This window comes from Ptychodera flava (assembly GCF_041260155.1).
Source record: "Ptychodera flava strain L36383 chromosome 3 unlocalized genomic scaffold, AS_Pfla_20210202 Scaffold_25__1_contigs__length_14229661_pilon, whole genome shotgun sequence".
Lineage (NCBI taxonomy): Eukaryota > Metazoa > Hemichordata > Enteropneusta > Ptychoderidae > Ptychodera > Ptychodera flava.
Window position 1 is genome coordinate 9,445,609 of NW_027248279.1, and position 21,075 is coordinate 9,466,683.

At 37.3% G+C, this 21,075-nt stretch overlaps 1 protein-coding gene across 1 annotated transcript; it reads right to left on the bottom strand.

Moving 5' to 3' along the window:
* Positions 1-10,647: 10,647 nt before the first annotated feature.
* Positions 10,648-13,617, bottom strand: LOC139125400 (fibroblast growth factor receptor-like). The gene is made up of 6 exons (XM_070691487.1): positions 13,566-13,617; positions 13,068-13,225; positions 12,695-12,817; positions 11,827-11,938; positions 11,318-11,414; positions 10,648-11,029 (listed from the first exon to the last, which is right to left on the bottom strand). The coding sequence occupies exons 1-6, from the start codon at positions 13,615-13,617 to the stop codon at positions 10,870-10,872; spliced, it is 702 nt and encodes a 233-aa protein (XP_070547588.1). The 3' UTR covers positions 10,648-10,869.
* Between the last annotated feature and the right edge of the window lie 7,458 nt (positions 13,618-21,075).

Below are 21,075 nucleotides of genomic sequence, written 5' to 3' on the forward strand. Positions count from 1 at the left end.
CGTGACTTATAAAGTTTTACTTCAATCTTATCTTGTTAGTCAGTCCGATTTAAATTGAATTCCTGTAGCCATCATTCCAATGATTTGAAATTCATGATTTTCGGGATGAACATGATTAGCATCGTTATATCAGAAAGATAAATATTTTTTTGTTGAGTCAAAACTTTCTTACACGCGTACTTTACAAAGAAGATTAATTCTATTTCGCAGTAGATATTTTAAGTAAATAGCCTCGTGGACGTGACTACAGGGTATCCTTTATGAATTGTGTTTTGAAAAAAACACAGTTATATTTCAAGAAATTTCGGCAGAGTCAGACAAAGAGAGACTTAAACGCAGATGGACACACAGACAGACAGACAGACTCACAGACAGACTGACAGACAGACAGACAGGCCCATAGACAAAAAGACAAAAAGCTGGACGGAAAGACAAATGATGCCTTTGGTTTTCTTGGCAATCCATATCGTCTAAGCTGGTGCTTTGTGTCCCATACTCATTTACATTCAGCAGATAATTTCTTCCCGTGGTTTAATTAATACATATTGACCCGTCTGTTTCCGTGTCATTCTTTGAGCATATGCACCGATCTTCTCAGTTTTGTTTCCGAAGTATATCGACTGTACTTTCCCCTTAGTTCTTATCATATCACAATATCTACCAAGAAATATTGTATTCTTTGTTGGTTATTAATATTATTATCTCTATCCAGACTTTCTTCCTGTGTAACAATTGTAAATTATAGTTCTTGCCCATTCTTTTTCTGACATTGATCATCTTTGTTAAGTATCGTCTCTATCGTTTTCATTACTTGTCTTTCCGAAAGAAAAAGAAATTTTCGTCTTTAAGAGAAAACTTTATTTATATATCACCAGGACCTCTTACAATTTGTATATCTTCTTGGAAAACACTTCCCTATGGTATGATGTCAGACCTTTAATTTTACTGTCAGCTTAGTTACAAGCACGTTCCATAGTAAAGTAATGATTACCTTTGAGTTTGATACCTGCCCTCATACTTGTTTCGCTTGAACTTGAATGTGAAACACTTTTTGTCAAATGTCATTGTGTGCTTGAATCAAAATGAAAACTGTGAATAATGGCTGTAACAATCATGATTCTGTGGTAAGAATGGGGAGGTATAAGGCCCATTAAATTCGTAGCAATCGCCATGTGTTTCTTGGAAAGGCGTTATCACACAAGCTAAGAACTGTAATGGTTTGCTAACACAAAAAACTAAATTGCAAGGTATTAAAAGGATTTTTTCTGTTGGCGGAGACTATGTGCATTGTAACGTAATGCATGTTGTAATATGGATGGTGAATATAGGCACAGGTCGGCATCGAGGCACAGTTTGGGAGTTTAAATCAGGGATGTTCCTGTTGTACAGCAATTAAAAATGTAAACCACTTGTGAGCAAGATCAGAAAGGAAATTGTTGACACGTGTATTCTGTTTTCAAAGATTAAGACAAAAACAAGAGAATTGTCTAGGTAAGTACAGAGGGGGCTACCGTCATGTGTTATGACAATGTTCACGAATATTAAATCAAGTTTATTGCCCTTCTACATTGAGAGAATGAACAGTGAAACGAACATGAAAAAAACTGTCGGTAAGATTCAATGCAAGAAAAGCCAGTATTTATACTTACAAGTTTTCAAGCAAAATGATCTATTTTTTCTGTACGTCATACTCAAGACAGTAAAAATGACAGTTTAGTTGCGATTGTAATATACTTAAACAAATCATAAAAAGAAACACCTTCAACTCCGGTAATGTGTACCAAGTTTTACGTGAAAATTTAGACGCGAGAAAACCAACATTTCTGACTAATTATTATCCACCACTGATTTTGTTGAGTATCACTATCAAACCTTTAAAAGCAACGGTCAATTATTGTAAAATCTGGTCACAATGGATTACGCAGACAATTGATCATGCATTGCAAAAACCACTTACTTACAATCAAACAAATAACATTTGCTTAACCTTAGCATGATAAGAATGCGTACCGGTAAATGCATCGCTTCCATCCTTGCGATAAGATTTCTTTTACAATCCAAAAACATCACAATCGCTGAATGTTCTAAGTACATTTGTTAACTCAACGCTTTTGTTTTTGTGGTGGCCTATGGGAAATTAATAACAGATCTTGAACCGTGAATTCATTGGAAGAGAAATTAAATTTTCCATGTTTTTAAATTTTTTTGCATGTATCCTATCTCTATACCTCAAAAGTGAAATGTCAGTGCGAGGAGCAAACTGTTGATGAAATACAGATGACAAAATAAAATCTTTTAAAGTCCTTATCGATACTTGCTCCGCTTAAAAAGACTCAATGTTAGGTCCTATGTTGGATGTGTGGACAACTTTTTATTGCTACCGAAAAGTAGCTAAAACAGAGAGAGAGAGAGAGAGAGAGAGAGAGAGAGAGAGAGAGAGAGAGAGAGAGGGAGAGAGAGGGAGTGTGTGTCTGTTTTGCACGAAACGACCATGCTGAAAGCGAGTTCGAGACAAAAATAAACCAGTCACGTCAAAAATATGTAATGTCAAGAAAAAAAAATTATTGCAAAGTGCTGGGAAGTAATATATTTGGTTATAATATGTTGGACACGTATGGGCAGGACAGGTTACAATGTACATATAGATACCATTTCGGTCTTAAAAATTCGACACAGTTCAATTTTGATTTTTCGCCTCTCCTACCCATGCAATAATTTACGAAAAGTTCAGCTCGTGTTGTAGGTACAATGACCTTTCTTCTATTTACAATTATTTTGATATTGGCACGAACAAATACAAATAATAACATTTATTTATTCCGAAATAAAATATGAATTAAATACACAAGACCAGCATCAACAGGTTGGTAGATATGTAGGGTCAAGGTGGATGGGTATGTATGTATGTATGTATGTATGTATGTATGTATGTATGTATGTATGTATGTATGTATGTATGTATGTATGTACGTATGTATGTACGTACGTATGTATGTATGTATGTATGTATGTATGTATGTATGTATGTATGTATGTATGTATGTATGTATGTAGATCGGTCGGTGCGTCGACTAGTCGGTAAATAGGCAGAGTTATCTCTACTCCTATTAGCACGCAGATAATATACGCTTGGTGCTCCTGAAGGAAGAGAGTTCTTAAACTCGTTTGATGTTCGCCGACAACTGAAGATTTTTCTCAGAAGTGGTTTGTTTTTCTTTCTTGTGATATCTTCAGCGCTGCCGTCGTCATAGTAGTTGCTGCGACTCATCTCCCCAAAGACGGTGTCCAAAAGCTTTATCACATTATCGTCGTTGAGGGCGCTGGTCTTGTCGATAATGGATCCCCTAAGTCTATGAATTTCTTCAGTCATGACGACTCTGTCAGGTCTGTCTGTTTTGTTACCGACCAGAGTGACACTGTATCGTCTGCTACCTGCAAGATAGAACATAATGTCATCATGACTTTCTGCCGGTTTTCAGCAAAATATTCGAGACTTCCTATCTTTTTTCTGAAGTTTATCTAATGTTGAGGAACAGGAAAACTCCCCAATTGTGGTGATTTTACTAAATTTATGATTATCAACAGTGTCTTAGGTAAAGGTTGTTTTCATAATGTTAAAATTAACTTTTTTATTTATATTGTGGTGTTACCGTCCATGTACTGTCTAATGATGCATTCATTTTCATATTCTATGTCACGTGAACTAGTTCTCGAGATGACTCAAATTATTATTTGTAACACTAGTTCGCAGATATAATAGGCTTCTATTTAATCATCTTATTGATACAAGTCTTTGCGTGTATACAAACATACAACTATATTGCACTAAATGTGTACTTGGAGATAAATGGATATGTAAGGATATACATGTATACTACATGATGTATATTTGTATCAGTCTGGACAATGTGAGATCACACAAGACTGAGAACATTTGAAATAATAGACAATTCAATTTGTCTTCACAACAGATATCTGTCTTTTACCTCTTTATTTTGTGACGTGAAAATTTCAACAGACAATTTGCATTCATGTAACTCATCGATCAAAATTACAAATACAAACAAGCTAATTAAGAGGGTATGTAAACCTTTATTTAATAATTAAGGTTCTGAATATTCATCTTTGACAGCTGTAACTGATGTCTTCTGTGCTGCTACAATTTTATTACTGATAATTCAGAGTTCAAAAAATACGATCTTACCTTTGAGGTTTTTAATCAGAGCGCATGCGTCGATGGCGTCGCCCAGTGATTTCAAACCATTCAGTGCGAAAACAATCATGAAATATTTCGATTTATTGATCCTGGATTTCTTCATTTAAAGAAATTCTTCACTCCCAGCTGTTTCAACAATCTCGACTCCGAACCACCTTTCTGTTATAGATATAAAACAACCTGTGTGAAAGATTTATACTTGACACAAATCGTTGTGAGGGCGCTTTTCAACAGTAAAAAGACTGATGCCGCCGAATTACATCTCATTATCACGTGGCTTTGAGTATTAAAACAAGGATAAACAAGTAAACCACTACGTTTTCAGTTGTTGGCAATTAACTGTATGGTTCACAGCATGTGAATTAGACTGGAAGCAGAGTACAAATGTTGTGGCATTGATTTCGAAGTTATCTAAACTTTACTCAGCTAAAACATAACGAAGTGAATGTTGTTTTGGAGATTTAAGAATGAAAACAAAGGTGACACGTCCACCAAACACTAACTCTTGTCTAGGCCTGTGCCTTGATAGAGATAATAAACAATAATATTTAATATGTTTGAAAAGAGATTTTCTGTAGCTTTTTGGTTGCAGTAAGAATTTGAAATAAAGGGAAACTTTTAGCTTTCTCGGAAAAATAGACCTCGCCATAGATGTGATTGTTAATGTATGTTTACATTATTTAATTATTTTTAGCAGTTTAAGAAAACTTATGAAAGTTCGTTAGTTTTCGTGTCGTCAAATTTTTAGTTTCGCAGAAAAAAGTACATCCTTGAGTGACAGACGTTACCTTCGAATGATGGCGTCTGAAACTTTAAGATGTTTGTTGAGCGTATTTAGTGTAGAGTTTCTGGAAACTTCTGGAATGAGTTCAATGTCAAAGCGCCAAGCCAGTGATTTCAGTGGGATAACTGTGTCGTCATTAAGGTAGAATAATGCCCCTTTAGAAGTCTCAATTTTTGTTATTGTTTTCTGATCTACCATTTACGGTGGCTCATTGAGTAATAAAAATTGTCACCATCTTAGTTTTTTCAATAATCGAAAGTTTTATTTTCCCAATTTTCTGCAAATATCAGGAAATTTGTTCCTCTCGTAAAAATTTTGAACAGTTACCCCAAATTTTTATTCTTGATTTGGTAAGAGAATGGTTTAAAGTTTCATTGAGCAAAGTTTGAGCAAAAGTTCAAGTTTTTCGTTTTCGAGACGCATACTACCATAAAGCACAACTTTATTTGAATGTATTTTCTACCATTCGGTTCAACTCATTCAATATCACATTTTTTGTTTATAGCCCCTATTTTCAATGTGGCGGGTTTGTTTGCAAACGAGATAATTAGAGTGAAAGTTTCAAAAATAAAAATTTACACGAACTTTAAATAGCAGTTTGGAAAAACAATTGATCTCACCTGGCCTTTTCACCAAATGCAGAAATAAATCTTCAATGGTGTTTGATGGATATAATGTATCCTTTTGAAATAAATAACGGCGCAGAATTGCCGATTTGCCGACACTTTTCCCACCAAGAACCACCAGTCGCTCAACAACATTCAAACTCATGATCGATTTAGAAGTTTCCGAGGAATATTATTTCGGAAAAAAGTTATGTCTGAATCGGGGAGTGAAATAAACACCGAGTTCCAAGATGATAAACACGCTTTAATGAGCAAATAGCATTTTGTCTCAGATATTTTGACTTCATGAATTCTTACATGGAAGACATGGCTGACGTGTGTTCATTATTTTGTCCTTTTAAAACAAATGATGAAACCTCATACTATGTTACCATTTTTCACGGATTAATTTGCGTAATATTTACAGCAAAAGGTTTAAATAATATTAACAATCATATTGCAAGCGACAAAAATTGGCGTTACCGTTATTTGCATATGCTTAATTCTCAAAAAAGGAATTTATTCAGATTTGCATTGTACTATATAACGCCAAAGATTTTATGGATCATAGCTGATCTGTTTGCTGAACTGTTTGTAAATCTTATAGCAGAATCTGTCACGTGATCCTCCAAACATTAGTAGTCTGTAATATCAGTATTTAATAAAAAATAGGCATGGAATACCTGATTGACTGTATGGCTCACTGAATTTCTTAGAAAATGGCTGACAAATTGACTCATTATCTTACTGACGGACAACTAATACACTGATTATAACCGATCGACTGGAGTGGCTTACTCAATTCTCAGCTCAACAACCGATTGATCGGCTGATTGATAGATTCATTCAATGAGGGCGCTCTTTGTTGAATGTGCACACACTGTCGAGTTGAATGAATTGAAAATGCTTATCCGAACAAGGTCCGTTTGTTGGGTGACCGTAATCCAAACACAAGAAATGACAGTTTTTAATTCCAGACAAAATGCAACTGATCGATTTACTCCCTGTACAAAGACTCGGAGAAATGAACACGTGCTTCTTACATAAAACTGTCCAGATACCTTTAGACGACAATGAGGTGTGAAGGTGAGGTAAATGATTCAATCTTAAAAAATAGATTGTGGATTTAGCTTGTAGCAAAGATGACGTAACTGCTTGTGAAATTCATCTTGAAAAAAATCACGAAGCATAGGAAATACTGAAAAATCCATTTTACGATCAAGTAATTCTGAGTAATAATAAACTATGGAAACGTCTTTTAATCAATACATTAATTTTGAAATGATACATGATGTGTTCTTGCGGAGTTTTAATTTCGACTGATATCACCATCTTTGGTATTTGACATATCTTTGTAGCATATGGATGAGGATTTGACATTGCATAGACACAAATGTAAAATTCCCCGATAGGCTATATATATAATATATATATATATATATATATATATATATATATATATATATATATATATATATATATATATATATGTGTGTGTGTGTGTGTGTGTGTGTGTGTGTGTGTGTGTGTGTGTGTGTGTGTGTGTGTGTGTGTGTGTGTGCGTGCGTTTGTCTGTCTGTCTGTCTGTTTATATAAGCTTCACTGATAACACTTTGAAGACACGCTATACTAACTACATGCAATCGTTCCGTAACGAGAAATACAAATTAGTACAGACTTGTCAAAGTTTGTATGGAACTTAAAAAGCAAGAACCACGTCTTTGATATTTCATGGTCAATTATTGGCAAAGCATCGGGCTACTCTGACGTAAACACGTTATGCAATGTTTGCACACCAGAAAAGCCACAAATTAGTAACAGACCAAAAATTGTTTCTGGTCCTTGATATTCAGCAAAAGTGATGCGGCGACGCGGTTTTCTTTTATTTTTTTTATTCTTTTCTTTCTTTTTTACCAATACTGTTCGGTACTATTGACGCAATAGTTATTGTCTTTTCTCACTGGTTACATAATACTTTCGTTTTCTTTTTAACATTTTCGGACATGTAAACAGGGATATCAAGGATAGCTGTACTGATGAGTATGTACCCCTAAACAAACAAAAAAAACCAAACAAACAACCAAAAAACAGAAACAATCTCTTTTTGGTTTTATCAATGCTGACAAATCCACGCTGTTCAACAAACGCTCGGAGTTGGTTTCAAAATGTCGCCACCAAAACAAATATTATTTATCAAATTTTAACACCACCTACAAATAGAATGGTACGTCCCAAACATATAAACAAGAGTGTTGGGTTAAGAATCCTTTCAATTCTGTCTGAAGATTGCGGAATGCATGAAACGTAAGTAACAGTTTATTGTTATTTGTACTTGAAGTGATTTGTGTATGAATCAATCAATCAATCAATCAATCAGCAATTTTAGTTTATATAGCGCCAAAATCCAAAAGAAGTTTTGCTTTGTGACGCTCAATGGTTAAGCCACACTGTATGCTCTGGTGAAATGTGAGTTTTCAGCTTTCTTTTGAAAGTTTCTAAGTTTGTAGATTCTCTGATGTCAAGTGGTAGTGCATTCCATAGTTTAGGGCCAGCGTGAGAGAAGGCACGGCCACCATAGGTTATGTTTTTGTAGGTTGTGCAAGTTAAAAGTTTCTTGGTAGAGGAGCGCAGTGTGCGTGTGGGAATATAAGGCTGGAGTAGATCACTGATGTATGCAGGCGTTTGGTTGTGGATAGCTTTGAACGTTAACAACAAAATCTTGTAGTCAATCCTGAGACGAACTGGTAACCAATGGAGATGGGCCAGAACTGGAGTGATTGGTGTGAATTTCCTGGTGCGTGTGATTATCTTGGCTGCAGCAGTTTGCACTCGTTGTAGTAAAGAAATAGTGTTATCCGGAAGGTACAGAAGGGAGTTGTAGTAGTTGAGTTTGGCAGATAATGTTGCATGTATGATAATTTGAATTGTCTCGTTACTGAGATAGCGTCGTATAGAACCAATCCGGCGGAGGTGACTGTAGATTGATTTGCAAGTTTGCCTGATGTGCTGACTGAACATGTGTTTATTGTCGAAGATCATACCAATGTTGCACGCAGATGAGATAGGTGTGATGGTAGTAGAACCAATGTTGACAGTGTTAACAGGATTACGTGAGCAGTTGAACTTACTCCATTGTGTTCATTATTCGATGTCATCCTCAGATCAGGAACATTTCGAAATGCTTGGAAAAAAGCATATTTGGTCCGTGTGTTCAAATCAGGTGATACATGTGATCCGTCAAATTACAGAGGGATTTCTATAAATACTTGCCTTGCAAAACTGTTTACCTCTGTGTTGAATAATAGGCTTATAAACATTCTTAATAGCAATTGTTTTCTTTCAGATAATCTTCTTGTTTTGCGTTCTGCTATCGATCAGCATGTCTATGCGAAATTTCCTCAGTCAAGCTATAGTCCCAGTCGTAGGTACCTTTATTGTTGTTTTGTAGATTTTCAGAAAGCATATGACAGGGTTTGGCGTACAGGTTTACTTTCGAAATTACAGAAATACGGCATTAATGGTAATTTTTATAGCTTAATTAAGTCCATGTACGACAACATTAAGTATTGTGTGAAAAGTAACAATTGCTTTACTGAAGAATTTGACTCCAATTTAAGGGTGTAATTTAAGTCCAACTTTGTTAAATATTTTTATAAATGATCTTCCCAGTACATTTGGTTCCAGTCAGGACTGTCCTATCAAACTTGGTAAACTCCTTATCAATTGTCTAATGTATGCCAATGATCGTTTATTGGTTTCAGAATTTGAAACAGGCTTACAAAGCTGCTTAGATAAACTTCAGTTCATAGTTTTTGTCGTGAATGGAAATTATCTATTAACATAAAGAAAACGAAAGTTATTGTGTTCAACAAAAGTAATCATCTTGTAAAAGGAGTTACACTCACTTACAATGGAGTGTCTCTTGACTTAGTGAAAGAGTACTGTTACCTTGGTTTTGTCATTACCCAAATGGTAAATTCAAAGGTAATTTTCACAATCTTAAATTGAAGGCAATGAAAGCTCTTATCAGCCTTTGTAAGGGCCTTCAGAATGGTTCACTTTCTGTAAAAATTGCATTTTCACTCTTGATAGTTTAATTGTTCCTATTATGACATATTGCTGCGAAATATGGGGACATGAAATTAATGACAAGTGTAACTTTCTCAATGATGTTAGTATATCTTTTATAGATTTATCCTAGGAGTCTCTAAATATGCACCATCTGATGGTGTTGTTGGAGAGCTGGGTAGATATCCAATTCACTTTACGGTGATAAAGCACATGCTCAAATACTGGCATAGATTGGTTTTATCAGATGACATCTTACTGAGATCTGCTTATACATCCAGGTTGAATTCAGATTGATCTAATTATATACAAAGTATTTTGAACTCTTACAGTGGGAGTGATATATGGTCTTGTGTTTGCAATATCAATTCCACAGTTAATAATGTATATGATAGTTTATGCAAAATTTATGAACAAACATGGCTGAGAAACATTCATAATGATACACGGAAGTGTAGAATGCAGAGGAATAAGCTCCGAACTTACAGACTATTTAAGACAAAATTTGAATTTGAAAGTTACTTGCTAGATATAAGATCAAATACCTATAGGAGGTGGCTGACAAAACTAAGATTTCGGATCACAACCTACAAATAGAATTGGGTAGAAGGTCAATTCCAAAAGTTCCTGCAAATGAAAGATTCTGCAAGTATTGTAAGTCTATAGTTGAGGATGAATTTCACTTTGTAATAGAATGTTCAAAATACAGAACTTATCGAGATACTCTATTTTCATCCACAAGTTTGTATAATCCAGGCTTTCTTGATGTGAATGACAGAGAAAAGTTCATGTATATCTTTACTCGCAAAGATAAACTACCTCTTGCCAAATTTATTTCTTGTACTTTAGTTCCTCCCCCAGCAGCAGTTTCATCCAGTGTTAACTGAGTTTTGTAATTTTTGCCTTACCACTCTCTTTGAGTGTGTTGTTGAGCAATAAAGTAAAGTAAAGTACAGTAAAGTATAGTAACGTAAAATTCTACATGCATACAAAAATCATAACAACAATACTGTATACATATTTTCTTTAGTGCTACACATTAATTAATAATCTATGCATATAAAATTGAAGTTGAAGTGATTATTACGGTGTAATGCTGATGTGATGCTGGATATCTTATCGGCATATGTATCATTACTTCTCTGTGCGATCATTCAAAAACTCTATGGAAACTATTATCTCTGAACTTAAGTCAGTTAAGTTATTTTTACATAAATATCGACATCAATCAGATTAATTTCTTTCATCATATTATTCCCGCCTTCTGCCTGAAACTGTCGTAGGCTGTTGATGAGGTCATCGACTTTTAACCTTTCATCAGGTATTTCGATCCAGCATGACGTCATAATTTGGTAACTGTACAAAGAACACAGACATTTTTTGTAAGACTACAGAGTGTTTTGCAAACAACGGACATGCTTTGTTAGGCGATGTTAATGCAAGCAATCACTTCAGTAATAATGTATTTGGTATCATTTGATGCCCTGCGATAGATACATTGCGCAATGTCAAGTATTTTAATCGTTTGGCACGTTTGTTTCACCCACAGCCAACGATTGATGGACGTGATGTCTAACATACAGAACATATATAAATGGCCCTGTTTGCACAAATATATACGATGTCATTTGACTTCTAACTTACAGGGTTACTGCGCATCCTTGCGGAATGCCTAAACGCTTTCCACCTTGAACAAAATCTCTGACGTCATCTTCTAGCAGGGTTTCATAAGGAGTACAACCTACAAAACACATTACAAAAATGATGCCTTCATCTGCATTGATTTACACATTATTGCAGGATATTGTATGGTTTTTGTATTTTTAAACTTTGTCTCTTAGTTCTCAGTTAGCTCGGAATTCATTACATGTCGCGAGAGACACTGTCAATAGAGCATGGATGCCAATATAATAAGGCAAGACCAACGATGTGGTCATTCTCTACTTCTATCCTGGTTCCTGAACAAATGCGTGAACCTATTATACGGAATATTATTCTGAGCGCGGAATGTTTGCGCTGTCACTTTGAGTCTAAAATATTTTTTTAATTTCTGCTCTTTGTGTCCATATAAATTATGATACGGAAATCACTGATTTCAGGGAATATACCACATACTATATTTTGAAATTATTTGACGAGATAAGCCAACTTACCTAACGAATATACCTCCCAAAGAAGTACACCAAACGACCACATGTCACTTCCGGTGGTGTACACGTTTCCTGATAATACTTCCGGCGCCATCCACCGGAGAGGTAAGTGTCCCTGTGCAAATAGAGATAAGAGTTTGTAAACAGCAAAGGATATAGCCAACTATACTTGGTCCGTTTGAAAATTAGTCACTTGACCACACGCTCATTTTTATAGAGAAAAATCACTTCTAAAGAGATCATTATGCTTAAACACAAAATTCACGCTAATATTTAGTTATACAATAGCTTAGCACATGCAATGTTTTTCTTAGTCATGTTGATTTTATTCCCCAAGTCATTATAACTATCATCAGAAGCATCGACAGGTAAATAAAAAGAGTCGTTACTATCAGCAACAAAACAAATAAAACTCACTGAACGGTGCTTAAGGTAGTACGCACCTCGGGGACAGATAGTCGGACTCTCAAATTTCTACATTCTGTTCTGATCTTCCACTGTTGGGGCTCATTTTAAAGCTTTTGGAAAAAGAAAAACTTTCACCGGCTTAGTTTTTCGAAAATCCAAAGTTTATATTTTGTCTATAGAGTTAACACAGGAATGGCGGCCATTTTTAATTTCAAATATTGCAAAATGTTGCATAATTTGTTTCGCTAGTTCCAAACTTTCCACGGTGACCCCCGATTTTTATTGTTGATTTGTTAAGAGAATGGTTGAAAGTTCATTCAGCAAAGTTTGAGCAAACATTTAAGTCTTTCACTTTCGAGGCGTACAATACCTTAATGCAGCTATTTATATGGAATCAGAAGAACAATCTGTAACGAATGTAGATGGACTGAGAAATGCATCATAACGCTCCAGACGGCGTTACCTTCATCTTTTGTCTGTATCTTTGATTAGTAAGAACTGCACTTGACGAACCAAGACACGAGAGTTTACACTTCCACTGACTGTCAACAACGATATTCTTTGCCATAATCTCTCTGTGAATGATCTGAAAATAGAAAACATGTCAGTTGTGAAATTAAGGATATTTCAAAATCAGCAGTAGCCATTGGAGATACGCAGCAACATTTAATAGTAATAAAGATTCATATTTAAAATATTTTGCCATACTGACCTTGAAAAAAATTATTATTACAATTGTGTAGCCTCCGATAGCCAAACAAAACAAACCAAAACTATCCATAGACTTTAAATTAGAATTGCTCCCATGCTGGTGGCATGTGATAGTTCAATAGTACCTTATTCTCGGAAAGAGTCTGCAGACATTCAGCCACATCCAGGGCAAAGGTCAGTAGGTCAGGGTCCTTTCTTTTCCAAGCGTCGGCATCCTTGATGTTTTCTATAACTTGAAGCAAAGTGCCATAAGGGGCGTACTCTGTGATCAGATACATTGGATCTGGAACAAAAAGTAATTTTTGCAGTGGTAAAATCTGAAAGTGCCAATTTTCGATTAGTAGTAATGGCTGATGGATAGTCCAAACATCTCTCAAAATGCGAGAGTACAAAATCTCGCGAGACTTGTGGACTCTAAATTTGGCAGTTGGTCCATGATTAGATGCCCCCGCCCCGAAGAACCCCCTGAACCTCAAGGACCCCTGGCGAAATGAGAATATACAACGTCAACACAACACACTCTGATTGGTTCATGCAAATGAGGCAAGACTATAAGTAGCGGGGCAATGCCAGGGCCATTTTCGCATTTTTGTGTGTCAGCCTCGGTGATCCTGATGTCGCACTGACTACTGTTGGACCATTCTCCGTTGGTGTGGCTTCACCGTCAACCACCATGGATGATAAGGAGTGGGACGATTTGTGTTTAACCAATTCTGAGTTGAATGAGGTGTTTGGTTGGGCTGACCAGTACTTTGATTATACCGTAAGTGATACAATTTTTAAAAATTTTTTTTCTAAATTGTCTTTCAGTTCATCATGGTTATGGAGTATATCTCATATCATTTCTGAATGTTTTTTACCTCTACAGAATGCGTCGACTTTGCAGCCATGCTATGGTAAAGCCAATGGTCAAACCCTGCATGCTCCGCATAATGACGATCTTGATGTGAGTAACCTTTACATCAGTCTGCATGACAACCCGGCTTTTGGAGGTGTGGCTGGTCCCAGTGATTCGATTGCCTATTATCGGTCGGGGTAATTTGAAATTACGTCATCATGTCAGAAACCAATTTTTTTGATGGGGGGGGGGGTTCATCCTCGTAATGTATGAATAACAATTAATATTTGTCATCACATGAATAAATTCTACAATAATTGAAAACTTTTGTAATCTATCTGGTCAAAATAATCATTTTGTTAACGATTTGAGAACGTTGACGACCAACGGCAACAACCGGTGCCGGGGTCCCCTCGAATTGTGATCCTGATCCTGTAAGAGATAAGTCATAGGCTCTGTGATATTTTCTTCCACTTGAAAAAATATTATATTGTTCACTGGAGAGGGAAAACAGGAATCAAATTCAACATTACCGATGTTGGAATTTCTCCTCAGTAACTAATTTCAAAACATGTAAACAATGCGTGACATGCAAGGTGCATGCACTCTCTGCCCGTGTGAGTCACTGTTCGTGTCATTAGCTGGATGCGTGATCAATGCAATCGACGGCTGAGATCGTGATCGAAAGATGTAGAAACAATGTAACATTTTTTTTGATTGACAGTCATAGCTTGTGCTGGGTGCAAATGTCTGCATGACCTTTGTTGTATAGTCTGCGAACTGCTTTCTGCTCCCCGGCCGAGCAGCAAAAAAAAAGAATGTAAACAAAAAAATGATAAAAAGGTCAAAGTGAACTTTGGAACCTGTAATTGAAAAAATGACCTAAATCAATGATCACCTCCCCGGCGGATAAGAGTGTTTATATATTTTTATATTCTTCTCTCTGCAGAATGGGCTAACTTCAGTTTTGCATTAGACGCATTTTCATATAACTCAAGAGTGGACTTTAAATTACTAAAATCTTCATCTCTAGTAATAAAAACTTCAACGTCATCGGCATATGCAGAAAGGCAGGTACTGCAACTAGGAGCTTCTGGTATTACCAATCCTCTTATGATACTGTTATTCCTAATCTTATCTAAAAATGTTTCGAAGGCAATCACATAAAGTTGAGCAGAAAGTGAGCAACCTTGTCTAATCCCACGATTAATTGAAATTGGAGCGGTAATGGAACTATTTATCTTTAACACTGACTGAATATCTGTATAGAGTGTTTTAATGTAATTAATAAAGTGGGGGCCAAAACCAAAAGAGCTCAGAGTTTTAAAAAGGTAATCATGACTGACACGGTCAAAAGCCTTTTCCTGGTTTAGAGCAACAATTCCCAGAGGTGAGTTTGTGTCATTGGCATAGAAAATACTATCCTGTAATAAATTCACATTGTCAAATATGTGGCGATTTGGAATAGAGCAGGACTGATCAACATGAATTATTTTGGAAAGAACATTACGTAAACGAATTGAGAGAGCTTTCGTGACAATTTTATAATCACTACATAACAAGCTAATGGGTCTCCAGTTCTTGACTAAAGTGTTGTCTCCAGCTTTCGGGTGAAGACTTAGCACTGCTCTCCGACAAGAAATAGGAAGCTGATCATTACGAAAACACTCAATGAATACCTTATGAAGGTCTTGACCAATAACAGACCAAAACGTTTTGTAAAATTCATTAGGCAAACCATCCATTCCTGGAGTACGGTCAGTTGAAAAATGTTTTACAGCAAAGGTAAGTTCATCATGTGTAATTTCACCATCAAGATAATCACGATCTTCCTTATTTAATTGCGGCAAATTGTCGAGAATTGCCGACTGAGCATCAAAGTCAACATTTTCAGCAGAATAAAGATCCTTGTAGAAATTGTAAAAAATGTCACGAATTTCATCAGGATTTTCCGTTATTGATCCGTCAGCACGTTTCATGTGAATAATGGGCTTTGACCTTCCCCTCTCTCGCTCAAGGGAAAAGAAGAAACTGTTCGAAACATCACTGTGAGTAAGTAATTGATGACGAGATCGTACAGCTGCACCTCTGCTCTCTAGGTCTACCAACTGAGCCAGAGAACTTTTCTTTTGTTGGTTTTCATCGAAGACACTTTTATCTTCATGTAAACTTTTCTCAAGTTCTTGAATTTCCTTCTCTAAACGCAATTTATCCCATTTCAGGTTGTACTGGTTCGAAGCACAATACTGCTGAGTTAAAAGTTTGATTTTCCATTTTCCAATTTCCCACCATGTCCACAAATCACAATATTGATTCTGCTGCTGTCTCCAGTTTGACCAAAAATGTGTAATGATTTCTCTATACAGCTCATGCTTTAAAATGCTTGTATTGAGGCACCATATTGGATTGCGATGTTTGACTTCTTTCTGAGTTACTTTTAACTTTACCAATGAATGGTCAGAAAACGTGAGCGCAGAATGATGAATTGAAGCCATCGTAATGCGTGATTTCATCCACTTGTTGACGTAAATCCTGTCAAGACGAGCCTTTTTATCATTTCTGTGCCAGGTGTAATTACGGTTGTCCCCATGATAGTGACGCCAACTGTCAACAAGCCTGTGCTTGTGGATTAAATTAGTAAAATAGCGAACTGCACACATGTCAGACTCCTTACAATTGACTCTATCCAATTCTTCATTCGGAGTACAATTAAAGTCTCCACGTAAGGATAATTACACTATCAACATCTAAACTTGATAGCAGATCATTCAACTTGGTAAAACACCACAACCGTTCATTGGAAGTAGTATGTCCATACACATTAATAATGTTGACTAGGCTGCCATCAACGTTTGCTTGCACGTGCAGTAAATGTCCAGGAATTGGTTCTGATGTACGAATGATGTGAATTGTAGAGGAAGGCGAAAACAAAATAGCGATGCCTGCACTGTTTGTTGAACCATGTGACAAAATACAACGTCCTCTCCAAATCAAAGGCCATACTTTTTCATCACTGGGTATGCTGTGAGTTTCTTGTAAAAGGTAACAAGAAGCCGGGTTGGAATGCTTGAGAAAATCAAAAACTTGGAAGCGTTTCATCGAGTCTCGACACCCACGAACATTAAGCGTTACACAGGACAGAGCCATGCCTGTAAATAGGATTGAGAGAAGATGCTGCCACATAACGAAAGTGAATTAAAGTGAAGACTCAATCGCAGTTGACCTACCAGTAGTTCTGACATAGTCTTTGATTTTACGAACCAGTTTGTAGATGCGGGCTCTCGTTGCACTGTTCACAGGCTGTGAAGAAGCGATATCCCAGCAACATTTTCGCAAGCTCTTTCAAATTTGGATGAAAGTCAAAACAATCCTGAATAAACTTCTTTGAATGCTTTGTATTTTCCAAGAAGTCTGCAATCGATTGAGTCGATACATCTTGGAAAAACAAAGAATCTGAAATGTCCGACAGCACAGATTCATTGTCATCAGTTTCCTTTGGCGTTGAATCTTTCAAACTGTCTCCTGTCGACTGGCTAGCAATATGTTGAGAAGAAAGCGGTGAGAATGAGATGCTCTGAGAATCATCTGTAGACAAATCCATATCCATCGATGCATTGGTCTTGTCTGCAAAGTCTTGAGAATCCGGAACGAAATCAGACAGAAAGTCAGGGAAAGAACAAGCGACTGGAGAAGAAACTGAGGATTCCAAAGCGTGCCTAAAACACAGGTCCGGAGAAGTGGGGAAAGGCGATGGAGGGGTTCGTACCCTCTCATCATCAGTAACATCATCTACCTTTGAAATTCCGTTGTCGTTCGTTCTGTCAGTGTTCAAGACAGTTTCTGTATCAACTTTTGAAGACGGTTCACGTTGAACAATGTCAGTTTCGTTATTACAAACTATACTTTCTTGTTCCTCATTACCATGGCCATCACTGTGCTGTTGCGAGCTACTGTGAGTATCAATAACGTTTACACCAGAAAAGTCCGCGACGTTATGACCATCAACATTATCAGCCATCGTTGTGTTTTCATTTTCACGTTGTTGAACAACTTTGTCCTGATTGGAGACAGTCGACGAATCACCACAGATTGGTTCCATCGGACGTTGAGCAGATTCATCCTTGTTGGTCGGAACTTTGACACCTCTTTCAATTTGACCGTCATTAATTACAGTGGTATTGTCTTTTTCTTGCAATGCAGCAGATGGTTCGTTTTGGGGTCATTGTTGACAATCATGCTGAACATGTCCCTCTTGACCGCACTTGAAACCACTCTTTTTTGGGAGTGGAGATTTAGCCGAGCGGTTCTGTCTGTGGCCTCTCAGCTAGGCGACTGATGCCGTATGTTGTGGGTTCGAATCCGATTGAAAACTAGCCGTACTTGAAACATTTCATTTCTTTGGTTGAAAGAAAAATTCTGTATCTTTTACCTTCATACTCTACAGTCAAAGGTCCTTCCCATGTACCGTGAAAGTCAGCATCAATCAGTACTAGAGCTTGTCTTCGGAAAGATCTTACATGCTTTAACTGTTCACTCTTGCATCCGAGAGGAATCGTTTTGATTTTGCTGACAAGTTTACCAAATGTAAGAAGTTCAGTTTCAATCACATGATTGGGAATAAACTGTGGAACCCCTGACACAATGACTTTTGTCGCTGGTTTCACAACAGGTTCAACTTGAATGGAGTAGCCGTTCAGTTCAAAACCATTGACACACACGTTTTCCACCCAGGTAACTGAGTTGAAATAAACGATAACTGAACCGTAAACTCTTGAAGCAGCAATGATATTCTGTGGACCAGTAATCGATAAAATAGCTTGTAGATACCTTTCAACAGAGACTCCTTCCATGGATTCACACTTGACACCATGTTTCCTCGTGTTACCGGCAAACGTAGGTAAGTGTCCATTGTCAATGAATGGCGCGGCCATCTTGGTCTGGGAAACAGCACACGGAAACCACTGAGGGAATCCGTAAAAATTTGACAGCAGCAGTCCACAACCGGAGCAAAAACAGATCAGACAACGATCTAAGTCCGGAAATCACTGAAGGCTCAAAACTAGGAAAACTCGGAGCACACTACCACAACGTGTACACATTAGTAGTAGTAGTAGTAGTAGTAGTAGTAGTAGTAGTAGTAGTTATGACAGTAATTATTTAGGCACTCAAAGTTCCAATGACAAATTACAAACTCTACTCAATCAATATACTCCCCATTCCCCTTAAATACTGACGTTTGTGAAAATTCAAAGGATTCTCCACCCCATAAATACCCAAGAATTCAATGCAAAATGGCAGATTCTTATTTCAAATAACGCTTGCCCTCCTTCTTCACAAAGTGCCACCACCACTACATCATCATCATCATCTCCATCACAGCCAATAAGTCAAATTGGTCAGGAGTCAACAGATGACATGCGACCAGATGACTCGCCAGCAGATGAAGATGTTTGAGCTCAGTACTATCAAATCATACGCATCCCAGAACGTCAAGTACAAAAATTCAATGCTTTAGCGCATGATTATGAAATCAAATTCAATGATATCAAACCAGTTATTGGCTTCATACAAGTCATGTCAGTTCTACAAGACCTCTTTCGAAGCATCCTTGACAGCAGACTAACTGTATCCCTGAAAGAGACAATGTGCGAATAACACTGGAAAGTCCATCACTCCCCTAACAAATTTGGTTACCTTTTTCACCTGTGCAAGAGCTTACAGTCAACAGGGTATTGGATGAAATCGAAGGAGTGCTGCAAACGTATGCAGAGTTCACTCTTGGTGAAAATATTGACATCAACTTCATTCATGTACACATACCTCAAGGGGCAGGAAAGGATTGGAGAAGGAGACCTGTTAACATTGCCCGTCGACTCCGATTGATGAGGAGTGTCATCCGCATCACTAACACCTATGAACTGTGCTGTGCTAGGGCAATAGTGACAGCAATTGCTCACATTCATCGCAACAGTGATCCTGAATGGGACTCAGTACGAAGGGGACGGCAGGCACAGACAAGACGTTCAGCTGAACTCATCACTCTGGCAGGTATTCCACCAGGTTACTTACTTGGTCAACAGTGTTTTAACAATCTCGATGCAACCAGTCGTCACATTGAAAACACTGTATGTCAGGTCATCCGTCGATGCAAGTTGTGTGGTGTAACCATCAATGGGAAAAGAGAAGTAAAAAGAAGGAACATCATCGTGGTGAGAAATATTGCAGAGTCTGAAACAATACGAAGACAGCGACCACTTGTGTTTTATTCAGCCTACTGGCAAGAAAAATAAGAAGAGCACTGGCAGAGTAGATAACAGTCATGATCAGGGTGCTGTGTTTAACTTTGAAGTCCAAAAAGGAGATGAAGAAGATAGTGAAGAAGAAATGAAGTATTATTTCTTCGACTTTGAATGTACCCAAGATAGTGGAGTCCATGTTCCCAATTTTTGCATAGTCCAGTCAGAGTCTTGTTCAGAGCAAGTTTTCCATGGTCCTAATACTACACAAGGATTTTGTGATTGGGCACTTTCTGAAGGAAACTCCCCTGGCACTTTCATAGCACACAATATAATCTTCAAGGATACGATGGTCAGTTCATTTTGCAGTACTGCCATGAGAATAATGTTCAACATGAATTCATTATCAATGGAACCAAAATCATGTGGATTTCCATCCCCAGTTTAAACATTAAATTCATCGACTCCTACAATTTCCTCCCTGTGGCTTTGGCTCAACCTCCCGACATGTTTGAACTGGCTGAACTGCACGAAGTTTACTTTCTGCATTTCTTCAACACAGCGGAGAATCAAGATTACATCGGTCCTCTCCAAGATACCTGTACAAAAGGGTGGATTTCTCTCAGTCATCCTAGGGCTGTGCTGTCTGTGTTGGAAAGTCTCCTTTTTAAGTGAACATGCCAAGAAGACGGCACTTGTGCCACATGAATTACCAGATACAATACAACAACAGCAGAATCAAACAACAAACCCCGTGACTAAGATGCTGTCCTCTCTGGATAGGCCAAATTGATGGACTTGGATCACCTAAGCCAGGTGTATTATGATCCAAGTCATTCTGCAAGTTTTGGAGGAATCGATGCTGTTTACCGTGCTGCAAAAGAGAAGGGAATAACAACCACCCGTCAAAAAGTGAGAGAATGGATGCTACATCAGGACATGTAGACATTACACAAATCAGTGAGGTGGAATAGATCAACAGTGGCAAGCAGATCTTGCTGATGTGAGTTCACTAGCAAAATACAATTCAGGATTCCGATACATCCTAACCTGCATTGA

Excerpts from the sequence above, each read along its gene's own strand:
- LOC139125400 (XM_070691487.1), bottom strand. The coding sequence starts at position 13,617 with ATGGTGGTTGACGGTGAAGCCACACCAACGGAGAATGGTCCAACAGTA. Across the intron at positions 11,939-12,694 it reads GATACAGACAAAAGATGAAG|GGACACTTACCTCTCCGGTG; the intron begins GTAACGCCGTCT and ends CTATTTGCACAG. Across the intron at positions 11,030-11,317 it reads CAAGGATGCGCAGTAACCCT|TTACCAAATTATGACGTCAT; the intron begins GTAAGTTAGAAG and ends TTCTTTGTACAG.